This window comes from Oncorhynchus nerka, linkage group LG11 (assembly GCF_034236695.1).
Source record: "Oncorhynchus nerka isolate Pitt River linkage group LG11, Oner_Uvic_2.0, whole genome shotgun sequence".
Lineage (NCBI taxonomy): Eukaryota > Metazoa > Chordata > Actinopteri > Salmoniformes > Salmonidae > Oncorhynchus > Oncorhynchus nerka.
This window is the reverse complement of record NC_088406.1, coordinates 19,354,145-19,379,819: the sequence shown is the minus strand read 5'-3', so window position 1 is coordinate 19,379,819 and position 25,675 is coordinate 19,354,145. Positions and strand designations below refer to the sequence as shown.

Below are 25,675 nucleotides of genomic sequence, written 5' to 3'. Positions count from 1 at the left end.
AGGCATATCATTGGAAGATTGACCAGAAGAAACTACATTTACCAGGTGGTCGCTTGGTGTCCTCCGTTGCAATTATTGCGTAATCTCCAGCTGCGTGTATTTTTCCATTTGCTTCCGAGGAGAAACCCAACTGCCACGAATGATTTATCATCGAATAGATATGTGAAAAACACCTTGAGGATGATTCTAAACAACGTTTGCCATGTTTCTGTCGATATTATGAAGTTAATTAGGAAAAAAGTTTGGCGTTGTAGTGAATGTATTTTCGTTTTTTTTTCTTAGCCAAAAGTGATGAACAAAACGGAGCGATTTCTCCTACACAAATAATCTTTTTGGAAAAAATGAACATTTGCTATCTAACTGGGAGTCTCCTCATTGAAAACATCCGCAGTTCTTCAAAGGTAAATTATTTTATTTGAATGCTTTCCTTGTTTTTGTGAAAATGTTGCCTGCTGAATGCTAGGCTTAATGCTATGCTAGGCTATCAATACTCTTACACAAATGCTTGTGTAGCTTTGGTTGAAAAGCATATTTTGAAAATCTGAGATGACAGTGTTGTTAACAAAAGGCTAAGATTGTGTTCCAATATATTTATTTAATTTCATTTGCGACTTTCATGAATAGAAAAAGTTGCGTTATGCTAATGCTTTATAGTTGAAGTATTTTTCTGTCGATTTCTCAGCCAAGCAGGATGAACAAACGTGACGTTTTTCGCCTACAAAAATATTATTTTGGGAAAAAAGGAACATTTGCTATCTAACTGGGAGTCTCCTGAGTGAATGCATCTGAAGTTCTTCAAAGGTAAATTATTTAATTTGGTTGCTTTTCTTATTTTTGTGAAAATGTTGCCTGCTGCCAGCACAGCCTAGCATAGCATTATGCCATGCTAAACTTACACAAATGCTTGTCTAGCGTTGGCTGTAACGCATATTTTGAAAATCTGAGATGACAGTGTTGTTAACAAAAGGCTAAGCTTGTGATTGAATATATTTATTTCATTTCATTTGCGATTTTCATGAATAAGAAACGTTGCGTTGTGGTAATGCGCTTGAGGCTATGATTACGCTCCCGGATACGGGATTGCTCGTCGCTAGAGGTTAAAACTTGGATATTAATGATCAGATGCACCATTGAGAGCATCCTGACTGCTTGCATCACTGCCTGGTATGACAACTGCTCGGCCTCCGACCGCAAGGCACTATAGAGGGTAGTACGGACGGTCCAGTACATCACTGGGGCCAAGCTTCCTGCCATCCAGGACCTCTATATCAGGCGGTGTCAGAAGAAGGCCCTAAAAATGGTCAAAGACTCCAGCCACCCTGGTCAAAGACTGTTCACTCTGCTACCGCATTGCAGGCAGTACCCGAGTGCCGATGCTTCGAAACAGCTTCTACCCTCAAGCCATAAGACTCCTGAACATCTAGTTCAGGCTACCCAGACTATTTGCAGTGTTTCCCAACCTCCCTCTCACCCCCTCGTTACACCACTGCAACTCTCTGTTTTGTCTATGCATAGTCACTTTAATAACTCTACCTACATGTACATACTACTTCAACTAACAGATACCCTCATACATTGACTCTGCATCGGTACCCCCCTGTATTCAGTGTCTCTATTGTTATTTTACTGCTGCTCTTTAATTACTTGTTACTTTTATCTCTTATTCTTATCTGTATTTATTTGAAACTGCATTGTTGGTTAGGGGCTCGAAATGAATCATTTCACTGTAAGGTCTACACCTGTTGGCACATGTGACAAATACAATTTGATTTGATCAGGTAGAACAGAAAGGAATCAGGCGCCGGACCTCGTTGGGTCAGATTTGAATAACCCTGATATATAGCCATTGTTTCTTCAACAATATAACTTATAGATGCGTCAAGAGTTTAGTTGAACTGTCATACCACCAGCACAACCTAAATATAAGCTTGTTTTACTCCAATATTTGTAAACCATTTAAATGTAAGCAAACACTGAATAGCCTTAAAACATGGTGACAATAAAAAATGTTATATCATGGATGGTCATTCCTTGCATCCATAGTTCTGTCTATGAATTTGAGAGTGGTTGCATTTCTCCTGGCCTAAAAAACAAAACAGAGGCAGGGTGTCCACTTTGATTTTGTTTCTACTAAGGATTCGATTTATAAGGTGTCTTGTTATAAGGATTCCTGAATACTCTTTATTGTTGCAACAGTGCCATAATGGGCTGTAATTCCTTTTGTTTTCCCAATCTGGAATACATCACCATCAAATGTCGACCACATTAGCTGCCGAGAAAAATTTATTTGGTTATTTTCCCCCCAAACCGAAACAGCGACGGCTCACAAGGAACTACACTGGTCTTTGTGCAAACTGAAAATGGCATATCTGTCACGCCCTGACCTTAGAGAGCCATTTTATTTCTCTATTTAGGTGAGGTCAGGGTGTGATGTGGGGTAGGCTTTCTATGTTTTGTTTTTCTATGATGTTGTATTTCTATGTTTTGGCCGGGTATGGTTCTCAATCAGGGACAGCTGTCTGTCGTTGTCTGATTGGGAACCATACTTAGGTAGCCCTTTTACCTCCTTTCTGTGTGGGAAGTTAACTTTGTTTTTGGCACATAGCCCTTAAGCTTCACAATTGCTTTGGATTGTTTATTGTTTTTGTCGGCGTCATTTCTAATAAAAGTAATATGTACGCTCACAACGCTGCGCTTTGGTCCAGTTCTTTCGACGGCGGTGATTATATCCTAATACGGCATTTATTGATGCTGGGGACTTTAATAAAGGAAATCTGAGGATAATGCTCTCAAAATTCTACCAAATACATCTCCTGTGGTATACGTGGAGTGAACACACTTGGCCATTGTTACTCTCCCTTCCGGGACAGCTACAAGGCCCTCCCCCACCCTCCCTTAAGCAAATCAGATCACACCACCATCCTGATCCTAACCATGGATAGATGGCAGGATTCACACCAAATAAAATGTGCAGACCATTGTATTTTACCACAGAAAGGTGACTGGGACCATGGATAGGTACAAACAGATGAGCTTTGACCTCTGACCTCTGGCCAAGTCTGGCTGGAGGGTTTATGGACATACTTAATCTCCCCCTATCCCAGTCTGTTGTCCCCACTTGCTTCAAGATGTCCACCATTGTTATAGTACCAAAGATAGCGAAACTAAGTGAACTAAACTACTATCACCTGGTAGAATTCACTTCTGACATCATGAAATGCTTTGAGAGGCTATTTAAGGATCATATCACCTCCACCTTACCCGACACCCAAGACTCACAACAATTTGCATACTGCCCCAACAGATCCACAGACGTCGCAATGGCCATTGCACTTCACCCTGCCCTATCCCACCTGGACAAGAGGAATACCTATGTAAGAATGCTGTTCATAGACTACAGCTCAGCCTTCAAAACCATAGTGCCCCAGGTGGTGAAGGTAGGCTGCAACACCTCTGCCATGCTGACCCTCAAAACGGGGGCCCCACAGGGGTGCGTGTTGAGCCCCCGCCACTACTCCCTGTTCATCCTTGAATACGTGTCTATGCATGTCTCCAACTCAATCATCACAGATGTCTGAAATTTTGAGGGAGTGTGCAATTGGCATGTTGACTGCAGGAATGTCCACCAGAGCTGTTGCCAGATAATTTAATGTCAAATTCTTTATAATAAGCCGCCTCCAGTGTCTTTAAGAGAATTTGTCAGTATGTCCAACCCGTCTCACAACCACAGACCACGTGTAACCTCGCCAGGTTAGGAGAAGTGTGCTTTTCGTGGATGAATCTCAGTGAGCGGTTTGCTAATCACAACGTTGTGAACGGAGTGTCCCATGGTGGCGGTGGGGTTATGGTATGGTCAGGCATGAGCTACAGACAACAAACACAACTGCATTTTTTTGACGGCAATTTGAATGCACAGTGATACCGTGACAAGATCCTGAGGCACATTGTTGTGACATTCATCTGCCGCCATCACTTCATGTTTTAGTTTGATAATGCACTGCCCATTGTCGCAAGAATCTGTACACTATTCCTAGAAGCTGAAAATGTCCCAGTTCTTCCATGGCCTCCATACTCACATGTTGTCACTCATTCAGCATGTTTGGGATGATCTGGACCAACGTGCACGACAGAGTGTCCCTAGAAACTTCACACAGCCATTGAAGAGGGGTAGGACAACATTCCACAGGCTTCAATCAACAGCCTGATCAACTCCATGCAATGTGTCACGCTGCATGAGGCAAATGGTGGTCACACCAGATACTGACTGGTTTTCCAATCCATGCCCCTACGTTTTTTTAAGCTATCTGTGACCAACAGATGCATATCTTTCTTCCCAGTCATGTGAAATCCATAGCTTATGGCCTAATGCATTTATTTCAATTGACGGATACCTTATAAAATCAAATCAAATCAAATCAAATCCAATTTTATTTGTCACATACACATATGAACTGTAATTCAGTAAAAACTTTGAAATTGTTGCATATTTTTGTTCAGTGTAAAAGGCGGAGACAGTACAGGTGCATCAAATCTGGGGCCGAGAGACTGATAGATTTTGCCTGATGTATGAAAGTCAACAACGATTTGTTTATTTTCATTTGTGAGTTCATTGTTATGACTTCTAGGAGTAGTGGGTGCGGAGTCAGGCTCAGAGAGCAGAGGGTAAAGGGTAAAGCAGAGGGTAAAGGACAACTGTATTTATTACGGAGAAAAGTAGGTCACGCCAAAACACCAGGCGCATGCAATGACCGGCCCAAAAACAGGACACAGAAATACAGAAAATATCACATCCACAAAACGAACAGAGAAACAAGCCCGCACAAAAGCCGACGGGTTTACTGGGCTTAAATAGGCCACAATCACAACCTAAACACAACCTAAACACAAAACAGGTGCAACTAATCAGACACAACTACATTAAACAGAAAAGGGGATTGGTGGCAGCTAGTAGGCCGGCGACGACGACCGCCGAGCACCGCCCGAACAGGAAGAAGCACCATCTTCGGCGGGATTCGTGACATTCATTGCCTTTGTCTATGGTGATGTATGACAAATGGATTTTAGATGCGTGTTACCTCATTTTTATACCCAGTGAAACAGGAAGCCATGAAATGTCAAAATATAGTTACTTAAAATGAGATGAACTGTAGAACAATAGTTACAATATTAACAAGGTTAATGCAGATAACATTTGATAACATTTTGTATGACTATGTTTATAACAATTTTGACACCTATCTTTTTTAGTTTTTTTGTATTACTTATGAAAGAAAACATTTTTCTCTGAGCAATTGTATTAGTATAAAAAATGTATTTACAAAATGTGCATACAGTATCGATCAGTATTTCTATGATTTATTTGACATTCTTTTTTGCTCATCTATATCAAGGGTGCCGATATTTTTGGTTGTGACTGAATAAAGAGCAGGGGGGAGGGATGTCCTCACAGGCAAAGGTCCTACCTTGAGATCTGTGCATGGAATTCACCATTGTCATCAATGCAAGATTTAGGACAGAGATTTGGTCTCATGAGGGATTTGGCACTCTATGATTACAGTTCACTCATGAAGGACTTAGGGCCCAATTCAACCAATTACTGAAAAATAAAAACTCAAAACATGTCCGTCTTTATGTGTCTTATGGACCTTTGAGCTAATCAGCTTGTTCAAGTGTGCAGATTCTACACCTGTTTTTGGATACAAATCGGTATGTAGCTGTCTAATCAAATCAAAGTTTATTTGTCACATGCGCCGAATACAACAGGCGTAGAGCTTACAGTGAAAAGCTGACTTACAGGCTCTAACCAATAGTGCAGGGAAAAAAGGTATGTATGTGTGTGTGTCTAATGAGAATCATGACGTGGGATTCCTCAAGTGGCTGAGAGAAGGTGGTTCAGAAAGGGGATAAATTCAGAGACATCCAATGCCAGTCGGTTCAGAGTGTCATCTACCAGCTGTGTGTGAAACCTGGCGCACAAGGCTGGCCTGGTAAGTATTGAACTTAACAATACATTAACATAACTGGACCTTGTAACCAACAGTATGTTTTCTAGATGATTCACATTATATGTTTTACGTTACAATCAATGCACCAGTTTGACAATGCAGACTGTTTTTATGCAATTCTTTTCACAGATATTCCATCATGTAGCAGTAAATACAAACTGAACTGTATCAGTGACCACAGACTTATTCTGTACTGATAGTGGTACATGGCTGCTATATTCAAGCAAGTGCTGGGAGTTGGTGATGTTGGCCTACATTGAAGAATTGTCTGGCACACTCTCCATTAGATATTCTGCTAATCACTGTAGATCAATATACAATCTTTTGCTTCTTATTTTGGTAAATTATTTTACAGGAACATGGAGCCAAACAACAGAACAACACATACGGTAACAGAATTCCTCATCACAGGATTTGATGAAGTACAACACCCAAAGCTGGTGGGAGCAGCCATTTTGTTGGTCCTCTTTCTCATTCTGATCGGAAGCATCACTAACATTTGTGTCATAGCATTCAACAAGCCTCTGCATACCCCCATGTACTTTTTTATTTGCTCGCTGGCAATGGTAGACATAGTCTACACCAGCGGCATTAGTGTTACAATGCTTAACGTTCTCCTTGGTGAGGAGAGAAGAATCTCCTATGCACCCTGCATGATACAGTGCTTCTTATTTCATTTTGGAAGTTCTATGGAACCCTTCGCTATTGCTCTGATGGCTTATGATCGCCTTATTGCAATTTCATATCCTCTTCGATATCAGACTATCTTAACTAATACAAATGTATGTTTACTTATATTAGCCAATTGGGCAGTAGGCTGCATGCTTGCCAGTTTGTTGACTGGCTTGGTGAACAGTCTGTCCTTCTGTGGCTCAAATAAACTCCCATACAGCTTTTGTGAATATGCCAACTTAATAAGAGCATCATGCGTGAATCTTTCACATTATTTCGATGCAATTTCTGCTTTGGGGACTGCTGTATTATGGGTTACTTTAGCCTTGATAATCGTCTCATACATGAAGATAGTTTTTGTAGTGATACAAATGTCTTCATCCAAAGACAGGAGGAAAACATTTAACACCTGTGTCTCCCACATGATAGTGGTGGCTTGCTTCTTTATCCCCAAGGTGTTGATAATATTGGTCACCAGGGTTGGTTTGGTTCTCACGCTCTCTCACAGAAATGGCCTAGTCATTGGCTCTACTCTGGGCCCCTCTCTTGTGAACCCACTTGTGTATTGTCTCAAAACCAAGGAGATTAGAGGGCGCCTGAAATATATTTTCAAGAGATCTAACATTTCTCCAAATATGTAATGGTTAGGGTTACCAAAGCCATTTCTTGTTTCTTGCTTGTTCCAATAAAAAGTGGTTGAGTCAAAATTGTTCCCATGTTATTTCATCATTAATGTAACCATGTTGAATCAATGTTGAGTTTTGATTGAATTTGTTAAAACTCATCAGTGGCTTGTATCTCAATTTAACTAGTCAGGTTTCAACTGTGAATCACCAAGAGTGTCAAGGTTTGCTTGATTTAGATCACAGGTGTCAAACTCATTCCATGGAAGACAATGTGTCTACAGGTGTTCACTCCTGTCTTTTACTGATCACGGGAGGTCAGGTTAGGTCTTAATTGCACACAAATTGTAAGGAAATAAAGAAAATCAGTTGACGCTGAGGCCTCCAAGGAATGATTTGACACGCCTGATTTAGATTAGTTTGGTGTCTGTTGACAACTCTTTTAAATGTCAGTCAAAATTGATTTGATTTTGACATTTTAGCCCATTCGAACCGTATTAAATGTTATCTACTGTTAATTGCAATTTTATTGAAATGTCAAGTGTTAGCGTAGAGCATATGTAGTAATGGACCACAATTAGATTATTGCAGTATTATCTTATAAATATGATCTGATCTAGACCCTTGACTACATTATTGTTGCAGTTCTTAAGATTGCTAGCACCAAAGGCCGCCTCAAAACCCTTTCTATCTGCAGTGGCCAGCTGATCATCATTGCCCTCTATATTCTCCCTAGAATTTGTATGTATCTGTCCAGAAATACCGGCATTAGATTCAGCACTGATTTACATATTGTTATTATCATGTTGTATAGCCTGCTCCCTCCTATGATCAATCTACTGATATACTGTTTCAAGACAAAAGATATAAAACAGATCTTGATGAAAAGATTCAAAAGATGAACTGGTCCACAGAAAGAGAGTCTCTGCTGTATCTTAATGATTTAGCTATGTAACTACAAATAGTTTCATACAATACATTATGTTGTACAGATGCTTAATGATTTAATATTGTTTATAAAAATGTATCAAAACAGAAATTAATTTAGCATCTATTTGTATCTAATATATTGATATTCAGCATTGAATTGCATTCATTTGAAAGTGCATTTTGGGATTCATAAATTAATGATATATACACCTCAAATTCAAATCTGGACCTTGAAGTAAGTTCCATTGTTTATTTGTAATTTTCCCCTCTAAGCAAGGACTGATTTAATCCTGGGAAATTAATTATCAGCTGCACCATCGAGAGCATCCTGACTGGTTGCATCACTGCCTGGTATAGCAACTGCTCGGCCTCTGACCGCAAGGCACTACAGACAGTAATACTAACGGCCCAGTACATCACTGGGGCCAAGCTTCCTGCCATACAGGACCTCTATTACAGGCGGTGTCAGAGGAAGGCCCTAAAAATGGACAAAAACTCCAGCCACCCTGGTCAAAGACTGTTCTCTCTGCTACCGCATGAAAGGCAGTACCAGAGCACCAAGTCTAGGTGCAAGAGGCTTCTAAACAGCTTCTACCCCAAGCCATAAGACTCCTAATCATCTAGTCAAATGGCTACCCAGACTATTTGCAGTTCCCCCCTCCCTCTCACCCCTCTTTACACCACTGCAACTCTCTGTTGTCATCTATGCATAGTCACTTGAATAACTCTTCCTACATTTACATACTACCCCAACTAACGGTTGTCCCCGCACATTGACTCTGCATCGGTACCCCCCTGTATTCAGTCTCTCTATTGTTATTTTACTGCTGCTCTTTAATTACTTGTTACTTTTATCTCTTATTCTTATCTGTATTTATTTGAAACTGCATTGTTGGTTAGGGGCTCGAAATGAATCATTTCACTGTAAGGTCTACACCTGTTGTATTCTGCACATGTGACTAATACAATTTGATCATGTAGAACAGAAAAGAATCAGGCGTCTGTCACGCTCGTCGTTGCATGAAGAAGGAGTGGACCAAAGAGCAGCGGTGTACGTGTTCATGATTATTTATTAAAACTGAACAGAAAATAACTACCCACAAAACACAGGTGGGAAAAGGCTACCTATTTATGGTTCCCAATCAGAGACAACGACACACAGCTGTCCCTGAATGAGAACCATACCCGGCCAAAACAAAGAAATACAAAACATAGAAAATAAACATAGAATGCCACCCAAATCACACCCTGACCTTTGAGACATAAAAAGGATCTCTAAGGTCAGGGTGTGACAGTACCCCCCCCACCAAAGGTGCGGACTCCGGCCGCAAAACCTGAATCTATAGGGGAGGGTCTGGGTGGGCATCTATCCGTGGTGGTGGCATTGGTGCGGGACATAGACCCCGCTCCACCTCTGGCTTGGCCCACTTTGGTGGCGCCTCTAGTGCGAGGACCTTCGCCGCTGACTCCGGACTGGGGACCCTCGTTGCGGGCCCTGGACTGGGGATGCTCGTTGCGGGCCCTGGACTGGGGATGCTCGTAGTGGGCCCTGGACTGGGGATGCTCGTAGTGGGCTCCGGACTGGACACCGTCATTGCGGGCCCCGGACTGGGCACCCTCGTAGTGGGCCCCGGACTGGACACCTTCATTGCGGGCCCCGGACTGGGTACCCTCGTAGTGGGCCCCGGACTGGGCACCTTCGTTGCGGGCCCGGACTGGGGACCCTCGTATTGGGACCCGGACTGGACGCCCTCGTAGTGGGACCCAGACTGGGCACCCTCGTAGTGGGACCCGGACTGGACACCCTCGTAGTGGGACCCGGACTGGGCACCCTCGTAGGGGGTCCCGGACTGGGGACCCTCGTTGCTGGAGGCTCCGAACTGGTCACTCTCGTTGCTGGATGCTACGGACTGGTCACAGTCGTTGCTGGAGGCTCCGGACTGGAGACTGTCGCTGCTGGAGGCTCCGGACTGGAGAACGTCGCTGGAGGCTCCGGACTGGAGGCCCTAGTTGGAGGCTTTGTGCCATGTCTCACCACTGTAGGCTTCTTGCATTGGATCATCACTGGAGGCCTCTTGCCATGGATCATCACTGGAGGCTTCGTGCCATGGATCATCACTGGAGGCTCCCTGCCATGGGTCATCACTGGAGGCTTCTCAGCGCAGGCACAGGACTCACGAGGCTGGAGAGACATTCAGGAGGCCCCGTCCTAGGCAGAGGCACCGGATACACTGGGCCGTGGAGGAGCACTGGAGGTCTCGAGCGAGGAGCCTGCACAACCCGTCCTGGCTGGATTTTCACCCTGCAGATGCGGGACGCAGGCACAGGACGCACTGGGCTGTACAGATGCACCGGAGACACAGTTCACAGAGCTGGCGCAGGATATCCCGGGCCGTAGAGGCGTACTGGCGACCAGATGCGCTGAGCCGGCATCCGCCGACCTGGCTGGATGCCCACTCTAGCCCGGCCGATTCGGGGAGCTGGAAGGTAACGCACCTGGCTGTGCACGCGCACTGGAGACACCGTGCGCTCCACCGCATAACATGGTGCATGACCAGTACGATGCTCCCTCCGGTAAGCACGGGGAGTTGGCTCAGGTCTCCAACCTCAATCTCCCCATGTGCCACCCCCCCAAAAAATTGGGAATGGCCTCCCGGTCTTTAGTGCCAGCCTTGTCCCAGTGTAATCCTTGGCCCTTTTACCCGCTGCCTCAGCCTTCCTTGCTGCTTCGACCTGCTCCCATGGCAGGCAATCTTTTCCGGCCAGGATCTCCTCCCATGTCCAGTCCTCCTTACCACGCTGCTTGGTCCTTTGGTGGTGGGTAGTTCTGTCACGTTTTTCGTTGCATGAAGAAGGAGTGGACCAAAGTACAGCGGTGTACGTGTTCATGATAATTTATTAAAACTGAACACTAGAACAAAATAACAAGTGGAACAAAATGAAACAGTTCTGCCTGGTGCAAACACAAAACAGAAAATAACTACCCACAAAACACAGGTGGGAAAAGGCTACCTAAGTATGGTTCCGAATCAGAGACAACGATAGACAGCTGTCTCTGATTGAGAACCATACCTTGCCAAAACAAAGAAATACAAAACATAGAAAAATTAACATAGAATGCCCACCCAAATCACACCCTGACCAAACCAAAATAGAGACTTAAAAAGCTCTAAGGTCAGGGCGTGGCAGCGCCAGACCTCGTAGGATCGGATTTGAATAGCCCTGATATATAGCCATTGTTTCTTCAAGGATATAACTTAGAGATGCGTCATGAGTTTGGTTCAACTGTCATACCCCAGCACAACAAAAAATACAAGCTTGTTTTACTCAAATATTTGTAAACAATATAAATGTAAGCAAACACTGAATAGCCTTAAAACATGGTGACAATAAAAAATATAATGATCAAAATGACGCAGACAAAACAATAAACAATACAAAAACAAACTGTGAAGCTCAAAGGCAAAGTGCCATAAAGAAAGTCAACTTCCCACCATGACAGGTGGGAAAAAAGGCACCTAGGTATGGTTCCCAATCAGAGACAAAGATAGACAGGTGTCCCTGATTGAGAACCATACCCGGCCAAAACATAGAGATAGAAAATCATAGAAACACAACACATAGAAATGCCCACCCCAACTCACGCCCTGACCAAACAAAAATAGAGACATAAAAAGGATCTCCAAGGTCAGGGTGTGACAGGTGTCTTGTTATAAGGATTCCAGAATACTCTTTAATGTTGCAGCAGTGTCATAATGTGCCTTAATTACTTTTCATCACCATCAAATGTCGACCACATTAGCTGCCGAGAAAACTTTCTTTGGTATTTTCCCCCCAAGCCGAACCAGCGACGGCTCACAAGGAACTACACTGGGCTTTGTGCAAACTGGAAATGGCATATCCTAATACGGCAGAAAATCTGAGGATAATGCTCTCAAAATTCTACCAACACATCTCCTGTGCTACACACGGAGAGAACAAACTTGACCGTTGTTACTCTCCCTTCTGGGACAGCTATAAGGCCCTCCCCACCCTGCTTTCGGCAAATCAGATCACGCCACCATCTTGCTCCTACGCATGGATAGATGGCAAGATTCACAGCAAATAAAATGTGCAAACCACTGTATTTAACCACGGCAAGTTGACAGGGAACATGGACGGAAACAAACAGACTAGATTTGACCTCTGACCTCTGGCCAAGTCTGGCTGGAGGGTTTATGGACATACTCAATCTCCCCCTATCCCAGTGTGTTGTCCACACTTGCTTCAAGACGTCCACCATTGTTCTAGTACCAAAGAGAGCGAAACTAAGTGATCTAAACTACTATCGCCTGGTAGAATTCACTTCTGACATCATGAAGTGCTTTGAGAAGCTAGTTAAGGATCATATCACCTGCACATTACCCGACACCCTAGACTCACAACAATTTTCATACCGCCCCAACAGATCCACAGACGTCGCAATGGCCATTGCACTGCACACTGCCCTATCCCACCTGGACAAGAGGAATACCTATGTAAGAATGCTGTTCATAGACTACAGCTCAGCCTTCAAAACCATAGTGCCCCAGGTGGGGCTTCCTGACCCACCTGGGTCACGAAAGTCAGAAAAGAAATCAAATGAATCGCTTACTTTTGATGATCTTTGGATGTTTGCACTCACGAGACTTCCAGTTACACAATACATTTTCCTTTTGTGCCATAAAGATTATTTTTATATCCAAAATACCTCCATTTGTTTGGCGCGTTATGTTCAGAAATCCATAGGCTCGAGCGGTCACGACGGGGAAGACAAAAATTCCAAATAGTATCCGTAAAGTTCGTAGAAACATGTCAAAAGTTTTTTATAATCAATCCTCAGGTTGTTTTTAAAATAAATATATCAACTTGACCGTAGCTTTTTCAATAGGAGAGAGAGAGAAAATGTCTGCTCCAAGCTGCTCGAGCATGCAAACCTCTGCTGGCACCCAGCCATCCACTGACGCGATATGATCTTTCTCGCTCCTTTTTCAGAATAAATATCCCTTTAAATGGAGGGAAGGCATGCAATGGAACAGGGACCTTTCAAAATAGAAGGCACTTCCTCTTTGGATTTTCCTCAGGTTTTCGCCTGCAATATCAGTTTTCGCCTGCAATATATTGACAGTTTTGGAAATTTTAGAGTGTTTTCTATCCTAATCTGACAATTATATGCATATTCTAGTTTCTGGGCCTGAGAAATAGGCAGTTTCATTTGAGTATGTTTTTCATCCAAACATCAAAATACTGCCCCCTAGTATCAACAGGTTAACTGACTTGCCAGGTTAAACAAAAATATACTGTATTGTAGTCATGGCTAATCCTATATAACTACTGCTGTACACACATGTTCTATTCACATACTGTTCATACTGTCTATACACACCGTTCACGTAAATATATATTTATATTCCGGAATCTGGTCTGGAAGCTAATTTAATACAAATCTATCCATTTTGTCATGGGTTTTGTACTGTGAATGTAAATCAATTATTCTCAACATAGCTCGTTTTAATCTTTCTACTGCTGTACATAGCATTTTTGTTAGTGTTTATACTGTCGTGTCTTTACTATCATTAACTGAAGACTGATAGTTTTTATCAAAGATTCTCTGTAATTAGTATTACGTGACTGATTAATCATGTAACCGTAATTACTAGGAAGTCGGGGCACCAAGGAAAAATATTCTGATTACAAAGTTATCATTTCCTAAAATATACTTTTCAGATATTTTGTCTGATCAATTAGTCTTCGAATTAATGAATTATTTACTTTACCTCACGTTAGTCTCATTCCAGACGTTGTAAATTGTTGGTTATCTGCACAAACCCAATCTTCACTATGAGTCATCCATACATCAATTGTCTTAAATAATGTATTTATTACTAACTAAGTAATTCACAGAAATGCATAAACAAACAAACAAGGTAAATGTGGTTACATGAAATGATAGGAGAATGTGCCCTAGTGGGCTAAACCGGCATGGCGGCTTATTAGACAAAAGGGGAAGTGGGGGTCGACTAAGAAGTCACTACAGAGTGATAATTATAACAATTTAAATGCTAATCCTTTGCACATGAACGCTCACTCATTCGGGAACAATTGCAATCAATATACTTGTATATATTTACGCTCGGTGTGTCATCTTGATCGCTGGTGAAAAGGTTGTTTATTTTGTAGAATTGTCCATCTCTCTCCCTCACTCTCTCTGTCGTGGTTATAGTGGCTGGTTCAGAGTGACATTCATTCGTTTCATTATAGAATGGATGTTTCGGCGGTTGTCGTTCTTCGCGTTCAATGATACCGAATTCCTAGCTGCAGACTAGTAATTCATATCAAAGACTTGTTCTTATTCTGTCGGTATCGATAGTCTAAGAGTTTAACCACGTGGTATGGTTAAAAGATTCAGCAATGGTCTACAACCTTTGTCCTCCTAATAGAGAAAAACATGGTCTGCAACCTTTAGCCATTTCGTAATTGAGGTAAGCTCGGTCTGCTGATCGAAAACCCAAGTGGGGGTTTTATTCGGAATGGGAGAAAAGGGCTGTCCCAGGATGTCTGACCCTAACTGGGCTCAGGGCCGGTCCTCTGATTTAGTTCAAATCCAATTCCCTTTTTGAGTTTTTCTTCATTAAACAGTCCAAAATCACATTGTAAAATTGTGTAAACAGTATCATACTCACTCATTCATCTTATACAACAATTAGATGTAAACCTCATATTTGGGGCTATTATATAAACAGCGTTGTGGTGATGTGGCCACACCGTCTCCCATGACCTTCCCCAAGTTGTGAGAAACAGACCAGTTCGTAGCTGGATTCTTCACCGATATTTTATACTTTCTCTGGAACATGAAATTTGTTCATACCTCAAGTTCTGTGAGGTGAAAGGATTTCCTTTGTCCTCTATGAAAATCTACTATCTCTATACTGTGTGTCCATGATGAGATCCTCAGGAATTGATGAAGTCTCTCTGACCACAGCAACCTAGTTGAAGGAGGAAAATGGGAGGCAGGGAGAGGGGGATGGGGCTTGCTATACCCAAAGAGGCCAACGTCATGACAATACCAATGTGTACGCGACCAATAAACTTTTATTTTATTTTATTTAACACTCCCAGTAGTTATTAGCCCCCTGCTTTTAATTCCTTGGGGGGAGTAAATGAAAGCACACGTCATGAAGCAGGGTGAGACACAGAACTGGGCTCAGATTCTACCTCATGTCTATTTTCTGTAGTGTAAAAAGACAAAAACATCAAAGGAAAGTGTAATATGTCAAATGTAGTCTAAAGTTATGGTAAAACCACTATTTTAGACAACAAGCTATGAGACATTCAGCAGACAAAGTTAAATTAAAGGCAAAGAGGTCATCGCCATCTTGATGGTCTCCCATAGCAGCTAGCTAGATTTACAAACCAGATTAACATATTAAGAGGGCCAACTACCTATCTTTTTTTGTTGATAAGTTTAATGAAATAAAAATGTGTGTCTTTGAATACTTTGGGTTTTGTGTAGACATTTTGCATCATTACATCATGATTTAAATAAATAAACAACAAAGAACAAGAGAAAACACTCATAAACCCTGTGAGGATCATTTACTTAGGGAGTAAGGTCAGGTGTATAATTATGCCACATGGGTATCAACAGTTATTATAAATTGAAGACTGCAAGTGTCCATGTCAGACATCAGATTTGATAAGTCCTTATTTACTTCTATGCAGATCAGGAGTTACATTGCATGCCTTAATCGCTCATGTTATGCATCTTTCTTGATGTGTTTTCTGAATATATTTTGAATCTGAATGTCATGGAATATGTTCTCTAATCTTTAGATGACAACATTGGATAACTTTAGTCCATTATACAAGACTCCATTGAAAGGCTTACTGTGAGGTGCAGCTTTTGCATTGACATGCCCCACTATGGGGCGAAAATAGATTGTTCTCTGTGCGATTGCTGAATAACAGTCATTCATGATTTTTATTTGTATTCATTAAATGTCTTTATATCTTGAAATGAATATGAAGTGGGACATATAATGTGATCAATACTTTGGTATCATGTGTAATATCAATAAGATACTGTGATGTTAAAACATACCGGTACGTTAGGTGAGATGTGTACATTAACCTATATGATACATACTGCACTGATGTCCTACTACTTCCCCATGTAAAACGTTTAGTCTCAACAAGAGAAATGTATGAAAATGTATGAAGTTGTATGAACTTGTTATAATACAACCAATTGTTTTACTTAGTTTTTACCTAGTATTGTTAACCCAACTTGATTTCTTAAGTTGAAATACTGTGTTTTAAAAATGCAAGGCAGCAGAGTAACTTAAGCTAAGTAAAATCAAATTGAGATGACAAAACTTAACTTCTAGGTTTCACGATGAAACAGATAACATATTCATTTGGATTTAAACAAAGTATTCAATAATGATTCTAATCTATTACTTTCACAGGTTGCTGTCTCTACTAGACCATCATCATGTCAGTGAGGAATCACAGCTTTGTGACAGAGTTTGTCATCGTTGGGTTCCCTGGACTTCAGCCAGAGTTCTACGGTCTTGCCTCTGCTGTATTATTGATTGTTTATTGTTGCACTTTAATAGGAAATTTTGCTGTTCTTATCTTGTTTGCAACTCCTAACATTCTCCATAAACCCATGTATATTATCATTTTGAATCTGGTTGTGTCTGACGTGCTATTCAGCACCACCACTTTACCAAAGATTATTGCCAGGTATTGGTTTCAGGCAGGGGCAATTTCTTTCATTGGTTGTTTTTTGCAAATGTACTTAGTTCACTATTTTGGATCCGTAACTAGCTTTCTCCTATTGATAATGGCTTTAGACAGATATGTAGCAATCTGTTTCCCACTCAGATACCCAATGATTATCAAAAACTCCACTATTCATATACTCAATGCCACTGCATGGATTGTTGCAAAAGCCTGCCCATTGATGATGGTAATTAGGGCCTATCCTCTTCCTTACTGTGACTCAAACACAATCTTGCAGTGCTTCTGTGATCATATTTCTATAACAAAGCTTGCATGCACTGATAGAGCCCCTTATAGTTTTCCTGCTTTTGTTACAGCAATGGTGGTATTACTGGGACCTCTCGTCTTTATTATATTCTCATATTGCTCTATTATTGTGGCAGTTGTTCAGATTGCGAGCCCCCAAGGCCGCCTCAAAACCCTTTCTACCTGCAGTGGTCAGCTGATCATCATTGCCCTGTATTATCTCCCCAGGTGTTTTATTTATCTGGCCAGTAACGTCGGCATTAGATTCAGCACTGATTTACATATTGTTATTATCATGTTGTATAGCCTGCTCCCTCCTATGATCAATCCTCTGATATACTGTTTCAAGACAAAAGATATGAAACAGACCTTGATGAAAAAATTCAAGAAGTCAACTGCTCCATAAAAGGAGAATGTCTTTGCTGTAAGCCAATGCTTCAAATTATTTTTTTGTTCTGTTATCATGTTTAGAAATACTTGTCCCTACAAGAATACCAACTGAGTACCATATCCTAAATTGACATCCAAAATGGACATATAAAGGGAAAGGAAAAGGGGGATACCTAGTCAGTTGCACAACTGAATGCCTTCAATTGAAATGTGTCTTCAGCATTTAACCCAACCCCTCTGAATCAGAGAGGGGCGGAGGGCTGCCTATATAAGGCCCTGCCTCTGTGTAGCAGTAGATAACGCCTTGTTAGATTGGCACAGATAGAGCATTTAGTGTTTATTGTTGGACAAAGATTATTATGTATTTAGTTATTTCAAATATAGTTGTTTCTGATATTGTCTTTAGGACAACCACATTACTCAAGATTATTGCCAGTTATAGCCAATGATTACATTTGTTTTGAATCAGTTTCTTTTATTAATTTCAGAAGTTCCTACAACAATATGAACTGATTACCAAACCCTACCTTGAAATCGAAAACTTACATTCAGTACCTTTAGAAAGTATACACACCCCTTTACGTTTTCCACACTTTGTCGTGTTACAACCATTATTATTTTTTTATTGTGGGGGGTGGTTCAGGAGTAAACATGTGCTTAACGAGTCACTTAATAAATCACATGGATTCACTCTGTGTGCAATAATAGTGTTTAACATGATTTTTGAATGACTACCTCATCTCTGTACCCCACACATACAATGATCTGTAAGGTCCCTCTGTCAACACACAGATTCAACCAGAAAGTGGTTGGTAGATCGGTAAAGAAAAGCTGACGTTAAATATCCATTTGAGCATGGTGAAGTTATTAACTACACTTTGGATGGTTTATCAATACACCCAGTCACTACAAAGATACAGGCAACCTTCATAACTCAGTTGCCGGAGAGGAAGGAAATTGCTCAGGGATTTCACCATGAGGCCAATGGTGACTAAAACAGTTACAGGGTTTAGTGGTTGTGATAGGAGAAAACTGAGGATCGATCAACAACATTGTAGTTACTCCACAATACTAACCTAATTGACAGAGTGAAAAGAAGGAGGCATGTACATAATACAAATATTCCAAAACATGCATCCTGTTTGAAACAAGGCACTAAAGTAATACTGCAAAAAATGTGGCAAAGCAATTAACCTTTTGTCCTGAATACAAAGTGTTTTGTTTGGGGCAAATCCACTAAGTACTACTCTCCCTATTTTCAAGCATAATGGTGGCTGCATCATGTTTTGGGTATGCTTGTTATCGTTAAGGACTGGAGAGTTTTTCAGGATAAAAGAAATGTAATGGAACTAAGCACAGGCAAAATCCTAGAGGATAACTTGGTTCAGAATGCTTTCCACCAGACACTGAGAGATAAATTCACCATTCAGCAGGAAAATAACCTAAAATACCAAGCTAAATTTACACTGAAGTTTGCTTATCAAGAAAACAGAGAATGTTCCTGAATGGCCGAGTTACAGTTTTGGCTTAAAATTGATTGAAAATCTATGGCAAGACCTGAAAATGTTTGTCTCGCACTTGCTTGGTTTCCCTCCAATTGGTGAAAGAGTTGCATGTGAATACTCTTAAATCCGCATTAAAACAATATGCACATTTTCCCACCAGAGATGTTTCTATCAAATTGACTTGTTGGCGATAAAAGCCTGTGCGTGATGGCATAGTGCACATACAATACCCTTTGAGGTTAAATTCCCATCTACCAATAAAATAAATACAAGTTAAATGGGTTTCCATGGCATTTTCAACTCTTCAGATGATTTTGTTATATAGTGAGTGTGCTATACCAATCTGTGCACTTTTGGCTAGAGTGCACATACACATACACGATGAGATTATTATTATGGACAAAAGAGCAAAATCATTTTTACTTGTCAAATGCCAGCCAAGCATCAATTATCATGTCACCAGAATAAGACCCTCAATATTTTTGGGAAAGGAGAATCAAGCTCCTCATCTTGCACTTTCACCTCCTTGTGAAGTTCATCATCATTTATTTAATCTGTAGCCTAATTGTCACGTTCGTCATAACGAGGAGACCAAGGCGCAGCGTGATAAGAATACATACTTCTTTTAATAAAGAAAGAACACGAAATAAACTAACAAAATGAACGTGCCGCTATATAAACCAAGTGCTGACAGGCAACTACACATCGACAATAACTCACAAACCAAAATGGAAAATGACAAGCTAATTAGGATCCCCAATCAGAGACAACGATAAACAGCTGCCTCTGATTGGGAACCAATTCAGGCCACCATAGACCTACATATACCTAGACATACAAAACCCTATCGATATACAAAAACCCTAGACAGGACAAAAACACCTTGACAATACAAAAACTAAGCCAACCACCCTTGTCACACCCTGACCTTACCAAAATAATAAAGAAAACAAAGATAACTAAGGTCAGGGCGTGACACTAATAAACTGCATGCTTTCCTGACTAGTCACAGTGTGAGGTCCACACAACAAGTCATCATGTGACTCCAAGTTTACTTCGATATGATGGTTATTATAACAATTTTTACGCATAAAAGCGTTTCCACAGACATTTCTCGCATAATTCATTTTACTGACTCAAAAGAATCCCACCCGTCTAGAGTACTTTGTTTTGTTGCATTTTGGAAAGTTTACCCGAAAATGATTCCAGTCCTGTCATGTGTCAATATATTATTTATCTGACATGTACTTTACTTTCATAAGAATTTTGGATGGAAACATGGTTGAAGAATGAAGAATTTTGAATAGAACAATGGGCAAATGTTGCACAATCCAGGTGTGGAAAGCTCTTAGAGGTTTACCCAGAAGACTCACAGCTGTATTATCTGCCAAAGGTGCTTCTACAAAGTATTGACTCAGAGGTGTGAATACTAATGTAAAAATGTATTTCTTTATTCCATTTTCAATAAATATATATATTTTTTAAACGCTTTGTCATTATGGGGTGTTGTGTGTAGATGGCTGAGAAAAAAAACTAAAATCAATTTTTAATTCAGGATGTAACACAAATAATTGTGGAGTAAATCAAGAGGTATGAATACTTTCTGAAGGAACTGGAGAAGGCCCTGATTCTGTGTAACCTGCTCACTTGGGAATACATGTAGTTATATTGAAACCGATACAGCATCTACAGTTTATTGTTGTAGAAAGAGTACTGTGTTAACTCAATAGGTAGTTTTTCCCCTTGTGGCTTTGGCCTCTACAGAACTTGTCAATGTTATCATAAATGATTTGGTCACTAAATAGATCAATTGTAAGCATACAGATCATTGGTATACGTCAAGTTAGGATTCGACACTACAGTACATGAACGATATTAGGTTTGATTTGGTATGACAAAAACCTGATAAAAATACTTCCGCTGCTGTAGGTTGTAATGATGGATAATTGAATGTTCATTTCTTCCAGTGTGTTGGTTCTAAGAGAACTCCACATCACCATTGTCTGAGGGGAATCACAGCTTTGTGACAGAGTTTGTCATCGTTGGTTTCCCTGGACTTCAGCCAGAGTTCCACAGTCTTCCCTCTGCTGCATTATTCCTTGTTGATTGTTGAACTTTAATAGGAAATGTTCAAATCAAATTGTATTAGTCACATGTGCCGAATACAACAGGTGAAATGCTTACTTTACGAGCCCCTAACCAACAAGGCAGTTTCAAAAAATGCAGATAAGAATAAGATATAAAAGTAACAAGTAATTAAAGAGCAGTAGTGAAATAACAATAGCGAGACTATATACAGGGGGTGCCGATACAGAGTCAATGTGCAGGGGCACGAGTTCTTAAGGTAGTATGTACATGTAGGTAGAGTTATTCAAATGACTATGCATAGATGACAACAGTGAGTGGCAGTGGTGTAAAGGGAGGGGTGGGGGGGCATGGCAAATAGTCTGGGTAGCCATTTGACTAGATGTTCAGGAGTCTTATGGCTTGGAGGTAGAAGCTGTTTAGAAGCATCTTGGACCTAGACTTGGCACTCCGGTACAGTTTGCCGTGCTGTAGCAGAGAGAACAGTCTATGACTAGGGTAGTTGGAGTTTTTAGGGCCTTCCTCTGACACCTCCAGGTATAGAGAAGCTTGGCAGGAAGCTTGGCCCAAGTGATGTACTGGGCCGTTCTCACTACCCTCGGTAGTGCCTTGCGGTCGGAGGGCCGAGCAATTGCCATACCAGGCAATGATGCAACCAGTCAGGATGTTCTCGATGGTGCAGCTGTAGAATCTGTAGGATATGAGGACCCATGCCAAATATTTTCAGTCTCCTGAGGGGGAAAATGTTAAGTCGTGCCCTCTTCACGACTGTCTTGGTGTGCTTGGACCATGTTAGTTTGTTGGTGATGTGTACACCAAGGAACTTGAAGCTCTCAACCTGCTCCACTACAATTCCGTCGATGAGAATGGGGTATGCTCGGTCCTCTTTTTCCTGTAGTCCACAATCAACTCCTTTGTCTTGATCACGTTGAGGGAGAGATTGTTGTCCTGGCACCACACGGTCAGGTCTGACCTCCTCCCAAAAGGCTGTCTCGTCGTTGTCGGTGATCATGGGTGGACAAGGAGACCAGGAGGGGACTGAGCACGCACCCCTGAGGGGCCCCCGTGTTGAGGATCAGCGTGGCGGATGTGTTGTTACCTACCCTTACCAACTGGAGGTAGCCTGTCAGGAAGTCCAGGATCCAGTTGCAGAGGGAGGTGTTTAGTCCCAGGGTCCTTAGCTTATTGATGAGCTTCGAGGGCACTATGGTGTTGAACGCTGAGCTGTAATCAATGAATCACATTCTCACATAGGTGTTCCTTTTGTCCAGGTGTGAAAGGGCAGTATGGAGTGCAATAGATATTGCATCATCTGTGGATCTGTTGGGGCGGTATGCAAATTGGAGTGGGTCTAGGGTTTCTGGGATGATGGTGTTAATGTGAGCCATGACCAGCCTTTCAAGGCAGGTTACCTTAGTGTTCTTCGGCACAGGGACTGTGGTGGTCGGCTTGAAACATGTTGGTATTACAGACTCGGACAGGGAGAGGTTGAAAATGTCAGTGAAGCCACTTGCCAGTTGGTAAGCGCATGCTCACAGTACATGTCCTGGTAATCCATCTGGCCCTGCGGCCTTGTTGTCCTGTTTAATTAAAGGTCTTACTCACATCGGCTTCGGAGAGCGTTATGACACAGTCTTCCAGAACAGCTGGTGCTCCCATGCATGTTTCAGTGCATTTTCCTCGAAGCGAGGCATAGAAGTAGTTTAGCTGGTCTGGTAGGCTTGTGTCACTGGGCAGCTCTCGGCTGTGCTTCCCTTTGTCGTCTGTAATGGTTTGCAAGACCTGCCACACCCAACGAGCTTCAGAGCCTGTGTAATACGATTTGATCTTAGTCCTGTGTTGACGCTTTGCCTGTTTGATAGTTCGTTGGAGGGCAGTCTGTGTTAGCAGACTTTTCTATTGATCTAGTCACTGGTGCATGTAAGCAGAAATCAGGAGGATATAATTGTGGTCAGATTTTCCAAATTGAGGGGGATGGAGAGCTTTGTATGCGTCTCTGTGTGTGGAGTATAGGTGGTCCAGAGTTATTTTTCTTCTGGTTGCACATTTAACATGCTGATAGAAATTTGCGTTAAAGTCCCCGGCTACTAGGAGCACCATCTCTGGGTTAACGTTTTCTTGTTTGCTTATGGCGGAATACAGTTCAATGCTGTCTTAGTGCCAGCTTCTGACTGTGGTGGTATGTAAACAGCTACAAAGAATACAGATGAAAACTCTCTCGGTAGGTAGTGTGGTCTACAGCTTATCATGAGAAACTCTACCTCAGGCGAGCAATAGCTCGAGACTTCCTTAGATATCGTGTACCAGCCGTTGTGTACAAAAATACATAGACTGCCGACCCTTGTCTTACAAGACGCCGCTGTTCTGTCCTGCCGGTACATTGTATAACCAGCCAGCTGTATGTTGATGTTGCCGTCGTTCAGCCACGACTACGGTTTATTCGATCGCCTGCAAATTCTCAGAAGGCAGCTGGACTTTCGGCCCCTCTTTCTCCGCCTCCTCTTCACGCAGATCACGGGGATCGGGGCTTGTTCCCGAGGAAGCAGCGTATCCTTCGCTTTGGGCTCGTCAGAGGATTTTGCTAGTCCATGGTGAGTAATCTCAGTCCTGATGTCGGTCATAAGCGATGGTAGTGGCAAAATTATGTACAAAATTAGTTTTAAAAATAAGTTACAAACAACGCAAATAAGCGAACCAAAAAAACACAATCGGCTCTGGACACGTAAAATGGCTGCCAACTTCTCCGGCGCCAATGTTGTTGTTCTTATTTTGTTTGCAACTCATAAAGTTCCATAAACCAATGTATTTTATCTTTTTGAATGTGTTTGTGTGTGACGTACTGCTCAACACCACCACTTTACCAAAGATTTTTGCCAAGTATTGTTTTCAGGCAGGGGCAATTTCTTTCTTTGGTTGTTTTTTGCAAATGTACTGTTTGGATCCGTAACTATTTTGGACCGATGTTTCTAAATCTGTTACCCACTCAGTTACCCAATAGATCAAAAACTACACTATTCACATACTCAATGTCACTGCGTGGTTGCTTGCAGTGACATTGTCACGGCCGTCGTAAGAAGTGGACCAAGGTGCAGTGTTGTGAGCGTACATTTTCCTTTTATTTTGGAATGACGCCAACAAAACAAGAAACAAAATGAACAACCGTGAAGTTTATAGGGCTTTAGTGCCGCAAAAAAAGTTAACTACCCACAATCACAGATGGGAAAAAGGGCTGCCTAAGTATGGTTCCCAATCAGAGACGACAATAGACAGCTGTCCCTGATTGAGAACCATACCCGGCCAAAACAAAGAAATACAGTATATAGGTCAGGGCGTGACAGTACCCCCCCCCCCCCCCCCCACACACAAAGGTGCCGCCCCCAGGCCCGCAAAACCTGAACCTATAGGGGAGGGTCCGGGTGGACATCTATCCGTGGTGGCAGCCTGGTGCGGGACGTAGACCCCGCTCCACCTCTTGCTCACCACGCTTTGGTGGTGCCTCTGGTGTGGGGACCACAAGTGTAAAGGAATGATTAAGAATATGTACATAAAAATATATGAATGAGCCATGGCCGAATGGCATAGGCAAGATGCAGTAGATGGTATAGAGTGCAGTATATACATATGAGATGAGTAATGTAGGGTATGTAAACATTATATTAAGTGGCATTGTTTATATTGGCTAGTGATACATCTATTACATCAATCTTTTCATTATTAAAGTGGCTAGAGATGAGTCAGTATGTTGGCAGCAGTCACTCAATGTTAGTGATGGCTGTTTAACAGTCTGATGGCCTTGAGATAGAAGGTGTTTTTCAGTCTCTTGGTCCCCGCTTTGATGCACCTGTATTGACCTCGCCTTCTGGATGATAGCGGGGTAAACAGGCAGTGGCTCGGGTGGTTGTTGTCGTTGATGATCTTTTTGGCCTTCCTGTGACATCGGGTGGTGTAGGTGTCCTGGAGGGCAGGTAGTTTGCATTGTGCAGACCTCACTACCCTCTGGAGAGCCTTACAGTTGTGGGCGGTGCAGTTGTCGTACCAGGCGGTGAACAGCCTGACCGGATGCTCTCGATTGTGCATCTTTAAAAGTTTGTGAGTGCTTTTGGTGACAAGCCAAATTTCTTCAGCCTCCTGAGGTTGAAGAGGAGCTGCTGTGCCTTCTTCACCACGCTGTCTGTGTGGGTGGACCATTTCAGTTTGTCCGTGATGTGTACGCCGAGGAAATTAAAACTTTCCACCTTCTCCACAACTGTCCCATCGATGTGGATAATGGGCTGCTTCCTCACTGTTTTCCTGAAGTCCACGATCATCTCCTTTGTTTTGTTGACATTGAGTGTGAGGTTATTTTCCTGACACCACACTCCGAGGGCCCTTGCCTCCTCCCTGTAGGCTGTCTCGTCGTTGTTGGTAATCAAGC

At 42.0% G+C, this 25,675-nt stretch overlaps 2 protein-coding genes across 2 annotated transcripts; both read left to right on the top strand.

Annotated features, from left to right (window-relative positions):
- Window positions 1–5,945: 5,945 nt before the first annotated feature.
- On the top strand, window positions 5,946–7,410 carry LOC115125084 (olfactory receptor 10D3-like). Its single transcript, XM_029654582.2, has 2 exons — window positions 5,946–5,987; window positions 6,361–7,410. The coding sequence occupies exon 2, from the start codon at window positions 6,365–6,367 to the stop codon at window positions 7,316–7,318; it is 954 nt and encodes a 317-aa protein (XP_029510442.1). The 5' UTR covers window positions 5,946–5,987; window positions 6,361–6,364; the 3' UTR covers window positions 7,319–7,410.
- Window positions 7,411–16,712: 9,302 nt separating this feature from the next.
- Window positions 16,713–18,417, top strand: LOC115125082 (olfactory receptor 2AT4). Its single transcript, XM_029654578.2, has one exon. The coding sequence runs from the start codon at window positions 16,743–16,745 to the stop codon at window positions 17,685–17,687; it is 945 nt and encodes a 314-aa protein (XP_029510438.1). The 5' UTR covers window positions 16,713–16,742; the 3' UTR covers window positions 17,688–18,417.
- The last annotated feature ends 7,258 nt before the right edge of the window (window positions 18,418–25,675 follow it).

What these genes read in the sequence shown, in the direction of transcription:
- LOC115125082 (XM_029654578.2), top strand. Translation starts at nt 16,743, where the DNA reads ATGTCAGTGAGGAATCACAGCTTTGTGACAGAGTTTGTCATCGTTGGG.
- LOC115125084 (XM_029654582.2), top strand. Translation starts at nt 6,365, where the DNA reads ATGGAGCCAAACAACAGAACAACACATACGGTAACAGAATTCCTCATC.